The 8,712-nt window shown below is 42.6% G+C and overlaps 1 protein-coding gene across 1 annotated transcript in view; it reads left to right on the top strand.

The window, feature by feature from the left end:
* The first annotated feature begins 3,851 nt into the window (after window positions 1-3,851).
* LOC146386133 (metal transporter CNNM1-like) overlaps window positions 3,852-8,712 on the top strand; it is a 30,576-nt gene continuing 25,715 nt past the window's right edge. The window contains exon 1 of the mRNA XM_084932175.1: window positions 3,852-5,377. Within this exon, the coding sequence (XP_084788301.1) occupies window positions 3,949-5,377 (1,429 nt within the window). The 5' untranslated portion in view covers window positions 3,852-3,948. The remainder of the gene's footprint in view (window positions 5,378-8,712) is intronic.

The raw sequence follows: 8,712 nt of genomic DNA, 5'->3' as shown, positions 1-8,712 counted from the left end.
AACTAAAACTGGAAGTGGAAAAAAACAAAATAAAAAAACAATAAAAAAAATCATTTAAAAAAACTCCTAAAAACAATTAAAAGGAAAACTAACTAAAATAAAATCAAAATACAGAGGAAATATTCTTCGTTGCAATCTGTCAGTTAAATTTGGTTTATTTAGAACTTGCCTCAAGACGCTTTGGTGGGCGTGCTTATTGAGATTCCGGGTTTCTACGAGACTCTGTGAGTCAGCTGCCTTCAGCAAGTTATTTGTTTTTATTGTAATACCTGTACTGATTTTCACAATTATTGCCACCGATGTATGTAATAAAAAACGAACTACAATGAAAATGAAACACATGAAAACATAAAGGGAAATCCACTCTGGAAACGAACTGAAACTAAACAGAATTAAAAACAAAAAGTCGAAATGAAATAATAAAGAGAAGCGGAAATACAAAACTGTAATAAGACTGATCCTGACATTGGCTCTTCTATTGTTGAACATTTTCAGTCAGCAAACGTCACACAACAGACAAATAAGAAGTAACAAGAGGAACCATTGGGGCATTTTTATGGACTGTATATTAATCGCTATAGCAAAGCTTATATGACATGCCACTCAAAGTGGTCTGATTCAGCTTTGAGCGACGCAGATCCGACACGTTACTGTCTGTGCTGGTGGATGTGACGAATACCCCCAGATTCTGATAGCCTTTACACTTCTGCCACCTTGTGGAAAAAACAACTTATTACGTTCAATTTACAAAATTGACCAAATCATAACATTCTCTGCGGTTCTTTCCATTAATTACCTTTGATTTATACCAGATGGTATAAACATGCTGTATAGATGCTCCCAGTTAACTGAAACTACAGAGTGAATCTTGGAGTGGACAAAAAGGACCCCCTTTAAAATGAAAAAGAAAGAAAAAATGAAGCCAAAATGCAGACACAGTGCGAGAAAATCTGTGTAAGCCCTTACTGCTTCCATGGAAAGAAAGAGAATAAGTATCAGCCAGGTGCAGAAGGTTCATTCAGCTATGTGTTAACGTGATGTCTGGGAGGAAAGACATTAGCAATGATTAGACAACCAGTTGTTGCCGCCATTCAATCTCAGAAGGTCATCCAACCAATTTGAAGTCCATCATTCTATAGTGAGAGAGGTTATTCAAACACTAAAAACAGGATGGGATGTGCCTGCAAACTGACCCCAGTGTCAGACCATGCAGTGGTCAGAGAAATTACAACAACAACAAAATAACTGCATTGTTTACTCTGGATTTCTCACTTATCATGTTTAATATTAAAGTTCATGACATTACACGTAAAGAGACTGAATTAGTTTGGCTTGTTTGAAAGAGAGGTCTTGTCTCTCTAAATAGAACATCACTCAGTTTAGGTTTGAACAAACCACTAGACTAGTGGAACAATGTGCTTTTGGACCACTGAGACTAAAATGGAGATTTTTCACTATAAGGCACAAACACACACAACATATCTACAGTCAAGCACAATGGAGGAAGGTTGATGATTTGGCTTGTTTTGAAGCCACAGGACGTGGGGACCTTGCAGTCACTGAGTTGACTATGAACTCCTCCTTATGTCAAAGTATTCTAGAGTCATATGTGAGGCCATCTGTCCAACTGTCATGGCTCTGCGTCTCTGACTCAGGGTTTATGTTATGGACTGTTTTTATCAGGTGGGATTATATTCTAAGTTGGGTTATACTCTCTGAGTGGTTTATGTTTGGTTTTCTTGTACTTTTGTGTTCTCATTTGATCATTTAGTTTCTGTTAGCTTCTTAGTCGTTCTTTCATCATGTTTAGTGTGTTTCTGTTTGCCTTCAACCTCACGTGTCCATTCATCTGTTTCCCTGTCATGTCTCTTGTTTCCTGTTTTATTTTGATAGTCATTTGTCCTGTATTCAGGGTATTCAGTTTTGCATCCTCTCTGTCTTGTTATGTCTAATTAGTCCCCGCCTGTTTCCCATCCCCTGCTTGTCCTGCTTGTGTATTTAAGTCTTCAGTCTTCGTCTGTTTGTTCTTTTGTTTGTTTCTTCTTATGTTTGTGTACTTTGTTGTTAGTTTGTTTTTCCAAATAAAGCTGCTGCTTTCAGTCAAGTTTTTGTCTTGGAGTCCTGTGTTTGGGTCCAACCTCTGCCTGCCACACGGCTCAACATGACACCAAAAGCTAAGGCTTGGCCCAAATTTGGTCTACAACAGGACAATGATCTCAAGCACAGCAGCAAATCTACAACAGAACAGGCAAAAAAAGGAAAGAATCAAGCTGTTGCAATGGACTAGTCAAAGTCCAAACCTCGAGTGGGCCTAAATTCCCCCACAGTAATGTGACAGACTGATAAAATCTGATTACTTTTGGTATTTTTTTGTCATCTATTGTTGTTTTTATTTCCATGTAGAAACTACAATTAATAAAATAATAAGCAATAATAGCAGTGCCCCAAAATCGGCCCACGCTGAAAGCTGTTGAACCAACTTTTGTTAGCACCTTTTAGCCCGTGAGGTCTGTCATCATCACTGCTGATCATTACTCTAACGCTCACCCAAAACAAACAAACTAAAAAGGTTGTTTGTTTTATAATAGACTAAACACTGAAACTTGGGTGTGTTCTTGTTCTTTTGCTGTGATGTTCTGTTTTGCTGTTTGATCCCATTATTTTCACTGAAAATTATTATTTTCAGGTGATTCTACAGCACGCAGTGATAGTGCAGACAATGGGCTTGTTTTAAGGCAGGAATTTAGGGAGTAATCTTTATTATTTCAGGAATCAGGGAACTAGCTAACACAGAGTCAAGGTGCATGATATGGGCTTCTGCTTGCTCAACAGTCCTGAGTATTCTTTATATTTTTCATTTCATTACAGAAGGTTCAATATTGTCTTGCTGAAATATGTACGGCCTCACCTGCAAATGACATCATCCGGATTGGAGAAAATGTTGCTCTACAACTTGTTGAAGTCTTTTAGCAGTCATCTCCAGGTGTGCAAGCTGTGAATTCCAGCCATTTCCAGACATGAATGCATTCCCATAGTATCAGAAATGGTCCCTCTCTGCTTGCAGAGTATCCATGTTTTCCAAACAAAAGGAATTTCAAATTTCAATATGTCAGACCACAGAACAGTTTTACAATTTAGCTCAGTCTTTTTGGAATCACTGAGTTTCTGGGTTTCTGAATCATGTCCACATATGGCTTCTTGGAGCTTTAGGCTGCATTTGTGAATAGCACAACGAACTGTGTCCACAGAGAGTCATTTCAGCGACTTCCATGACAGAACCATGTCCATTTTTAAAGCAGTGCTGTCTTATGACCCGAAGATCACAGCCAATGAATACTGATTTTCAGTCTTTTCCTTTGCACAGAGATCTCTTGAGATTTCTCTGAATCTTCTGGTAATATGAGATATTCAAAGTGTTTGCAGTTTTACACATTTTTACATGAATATTGTTTTTGAATTGTTCCACAATTTGTTAATGTGTTTTTTCCTTCTTTCTTTTTTTTGTTCTTTTACTTATTGGTGAATCTCGACCCATTTTGACTTCTGAGAAACTCTTCCTGTCTGAGATGCTCGTTTTATACCCAGTGATGTTGCTGAGGATAATAAATGGTAAAATGGCCTGTATTTGTATAGCGCTTTACTAGTCCCTAAGGACCCCAAAGCGCTTTATACAACCAGTCATCCACCCATTCACCCATTCTTGCTGAGCGCAACATATGTAATGTAAACTCCACAGTGAAATCCACGACGCTATTATTAGAAAGTTGCGTCAGGGCAAGGTGGCGAGCCCCCCCCCCCCCCGCCTCTGTGTGTGTGTGTGCAGGCGAACATCATTATCAGCACCGCAGTCAGCGGAGCGCTGATGGTCCCTCCTTCTTCCACATGGACCGGAACCGCGCGGCACGTGACCCGGAGACCGTGGACTGAGAGAGCTTCTCACACCGCATCATGGCTGCATCCAATGCGGCCGCGCGATACCGAGCCGTCTCCCTGCTCTGCTACGGGGCTCCGCTCTCTCTGAGCCGGCTGCTTCTGCTCCTCTGCGCCTGCTCGCTGCTGCCAGCCCCGGCGCTCGGCTTGCTCGGCTTTCGACCAGAGGAGACCGGGGCGGAGCTGTCCGTGGAGGACGGGGTGCTGAAAGCCACCGAGGGGACTCGCTTCATACTTCGGGTCTACTATTCCACCTCCTCGCAGAAGCTCAATCGTGCTCGTGCCAACAACGCCGCGCCCTGGATCGCCTTCATCGAAGAGCCAACTCCCGGTAGAGAGGGGCAAGTTCACCCGAAGCGAAACATGTGCATGGACAAGAACGCCAGCACCTCCGACATCGAGGTTTTGGGCTCTTTCAAGTCTGCTTCCAGTCAGAACTCGGTGCTGGTGGAGCTGCTGGCCAAAGACCTGCGGAGAGGGGAGAAGATTAAATATTATTCCATGTGCGCCTTTGACGGATCCAAATGGGAACACTACCGGACTAAAGATTTTTGGGTGGCCGTGAAGGAGCGCTCAGCAGTGCCGGAGCTCTGGCTGCAAGTGCTGGTCTCCATCCTCCTGCTCGGGCTGTCAGCTCTGTTCAGCGGGCTGAACTTGAGCCTGCTGGCGCTCGATCCAGTGGAGCTACAGGTCCTCCAGAACAGCGGCACCGACACCGAACAGAACTACGCGCGGAAAATCGAGTCTGTGCGTCGGCATGGTAACTACGTCCTGTGCACTCTACTGCTGGGGAACGCGATCATCAACGCCTCGCTCGCCGTGTGGATGTGCCAGATCCTGGGCATGACCTGGCTCTCCACGGTCATTTGCGCCTTCGGGATCTTCTTCATCGGGGAGATTCTTCCACACTCGGTCGCATCGCGCCACGGCCTGGCCATCGCATCCAAAACCATCTGGGTGACACGGCTGCTCATGGTGCTCTCCTTCCCCATCTCATACCCCATCAGCAAGCTGCTGGACCTCATCTTAAACCAGGAGATCTCCAACTTCTACACCAGAGAGAAACTCTTGGAAATGTTGCGAGTCACCGACCCGTACCATGACTTGGTAAAAGAAGAGCTCAACATCATACAGGGAGCACTAGAACTGCGCACCAAAACTGTGGAGGACGTCCTGACTCCGCTGACCGACTGCTTCATGCTGGCCTCGGACGCGGTGCTGGACTTCAACACCATGTCCGAGATCATGCAGAGCGGATACACGAGGATTCCGGTATTTGAGAACGAGAGATCCAATATCGTGGACATTCTGTTTGTGAAGGACCTGGCGTTTGTGGACCCGGACGACTGCACCCCCCTGAAGACCATCACCCAGTTCTACAAACACCCGTTGCACTGCGTCTTTAACGACACTAAACTGGACGCCATGCTGGAGGAGTTCAAGAAAGGTGAGAAGGGTGTTAGAAGGGAGTGGGTGTGGCATGCTTCAAGTTTATAACTTAAGCTGTAACAGACTCTGTAAGTAACCTGGGTGAGAAAAGCAGGTGAGAGGTGGCAAACAAACAAACAAACAAACAAACAAACAAACAAACAAACAAACAAACAAACAAACAAACAAACAAACAAACAAACAAACAAACAAACAAAAAACAAACAAAAAAACAAACAACAACAACAACAAAAAAACAACCCCGAAACATTCCTGTTGTGTACTTGAACTTGATTTATCTTTGCACTCATGAGTCGTGTTTTTAACAAGAACGTTTTTTCTGCAGTTCATCATACTTGTGATACTTTGCAGATGTTTTCCGGCGCTTTGAAGTGCTACAGTTGAGAAAGGGAGCAGGAAGGACTCAATGTCTCACTGTGGGGCATATAGCGGCACTTGTGGCATGCACACAGGGAAATCAAACCCTCTAATAAACTAGTATTTAATGTATGAACTTAACAACTTGTGTACTGACATAATTTGTTTTCTGCCACCTTTAAATACGAGAATGATATGGGCCCTGAAAGTTGCAGCTGAGACAGCTGACCTATCTTTTAGCAGCAGTGCTTAAACCTCTTTCATCTCCAGATGGTCTTCTCAGCATTAAACAGTTGTGACACTCCAGGGAATGCAAATATGCACTGTTGCAATCTGAAGCTGAAAGGAGCTGTTCTTTCCCCCTCTCTTTTGTTTTTGCAGTGTGCACAGCTTCCCCTGCAGATTCGAAGCAGTCTTCCACCCTGCATGCAAGCAGGAGGCTGTTCCATCTTACTCTAGAGTTTTAAATGGGTGGGGTTCGAATTGGCCAATCACAGACCTTGCTGCTTATCACTGCCTTCCTGCATTCTCAGGGACCCTGCATAGTCAGCACTTTTTTCTGCTGTGTTTGTGGTGAGGAGAGGAAGATAAATAGAGGACACCTTGGCCCAGGCAGACTCTGTTTTGCTGGAGACGTTTGTATTTCTGTCTGTTTTGGCACAAAACAGAGAAAAGCTTTCACTGCCAAATGTCACAGAGGGGTTTCTATTTATTCTGAACATCTTTTTTAGCGTGTTGTAGTGAAATGCTTTTGGAAACATTTTATAAACTTGGTAATGGTAGAATTTTCCAGAAATGTAAGCTGTTTGACTCTTTAGCTTTAAGCACAAAAAGTTTGTCTTGTCTTACACATCCTGTAACAGACAAGCAAGACCTGTGTGTGGATTTAAAAGGAGCTGCATATATTTGGATTATGTAGTAGCTTGTACTGTATGAAGCCAGATGCCACCAGAGCTGCAGGATGAACACAAATATAATTCTTGTGTCGCTCTGCAACAAAGGGATCTGGATGAGATAATCTACACAGTCAAAGGATTATAAACAAGGTCTGTCCTCGGTGTGTGTGTGTGTGTGTGTGTGTGTGTGTGTGTGTGTGTGTGTGTGTGTGTGTGTGTGTGCGCACGCGTGTGTGTCTCCCTGTGCCTCCATGTCTCTGTGTAGGCACTGCAGCAGAAAAACTCAGGCCCTTTTATTCATTTCAGTGAGACTCCTGCAGTAGCTGGTGCTCACAAAGAGAGCTGCAGGAAACACACAGCTGCAGGGTGATCTATGGATATGAGATATGACGTGTGTTTGGCTAATAACTCTTTGGGAATCAACTTGTTGATTTAAATATACTATTTTATGGCTGTTAAACTGTGCTGTTTTTGGCATTTCTATCGATCCCATTAAAACATGGGAGAAAATGATGTGTTTTTGTGGCAGGTTGGTAGTAACAAAGTGTCTAAAGGTACAACTCAAAACTGGTTCTTTATTAATTGATTTGTTCTGTGTAGACACCACCCTGGTTCATCCTTGGAAAAAACAAAAACATCCCTCTGAAAACGGTTAGGTACAAAGACCGAACTGAAAATGAGTGAAAAATACAAAATACTAAGAAATAAGCAGTGCCTCAAGTCTTTTTGCACAGTACTGTATAATGCATCAGTGGTTGCTCCACATATGCCTGCTGGCTTTGTGGGTTGATTTGAGCCACAGCTCTTTGAATCATCAAGAAAAAGGAACATAAAACTAGGGAAATGAAATTCTGAGGAATAACTACAAATAAAGGGCTGATTATCTTTTATGCAAACACAGTTTTGCACTTTAGCCTTAAAGCATGATCATACCATATTTATTTGCATAGCATTTAGATGATTAAACAGAGCAGTCTGCAGGCCACAGGCATATTTGTTCAGCAATAAGTACAAAGCAATAAGGTCAGTGTTGAAATCTGGTGTAGAAAACCTTTTGTACAATTTTCTTGCTTATTTGCCGCCTTGTCGTCATGCAGATGGTATCATATGTAGAGCAGGATTTCATAAGAGCCAGATTTATGTTGGCTTTTTTGAGTATTATGTATTCTTTTAAAAAAGAAGTAAAAGGCACTGTTTTAGTAGTTTTAGTACCAAAATATACTTAAAGTATCTAATATGCTTGCAGTGACCATTTTCAGAGGTATATACATTATATCATTGGGTAATTCTAATGTTTTAGCAGGAGATGCCATAAAGCTCTAGATACACACTCACGGTTACTTTTGTGTTTTCAGTTGTGAGGAGTAGTAGAAGTACTGAAGTTACCAAAGATGAATATGAGCGGAGCTAGAGCCTGGTCGAAAAAGATGTTGACATTAAACCTCAGCTCTGGCTGAAAGGTCAGTTTACATCCAACCTTTTCTTTCGAGTGCATTTAAAACATTGTAATTATTGCTAAAATGACACTTCAGACCTAAATTCTGACTATAACAGGGAAAATAGTTAACCAGTGCTTAATGAGAGAGAACGCATTAGCTGCAGTGCAGAACTGCAGCACATTAGCTGCAGTGCAGAACAGAGTAACAGGAGGGCTGGTTAGCAGAGGTGATAATTGATTGAAAGTAAGTAAAACATTGATGTGACTGCATCTGAAGGCAGGTCAGAGCTGCAGCAGAGAGTCTGCTGGTCTGGTGAGACTGCACAGGGATTCTTTGGCCTGAATGCTAAGCAGTGTGTCTGGCACAAATGAAAGCAGCCAAGTAACACATTTCCTGTTGTGTACAACGGCAGCACCAGTACAGGGGACCTTTAGTTTGCCAGGCATAGGGTTTTTTAAACAGGTGGGAAGCTGAATAAGAGCCCTGCACAGAAAGCTTGATCAAAGTGTGTTTAACAGAGAACTGAAACTAGGAAAGGAGTTTGTCAATGAAAGTCAGATTTCATTACTTTCATTGACTAGCTGTGGACTACAGTGAACTATACATAAATGGAGAAAATCTGGAACAGTGGCTGGCCTACC

The sequence above is a fragment of the Perissodus microlepis genome, chromosome 6 (genome assembly GCF_051167445.1).
Source record: "Perissodus microlepis isolate ML-2025 ecotype Zambia chromosome 6, ASM5116744v1, whole genome shotgun sequence".
NCBI lineage: Eukaryota > Metazoa > Chordata > Actinopteri > Cichliformes > Cichlidae > Perissodus > Perissodus microlepis.
This window is presented reverse-complemented; position numbering and strand designations above follow the sequence as displayed.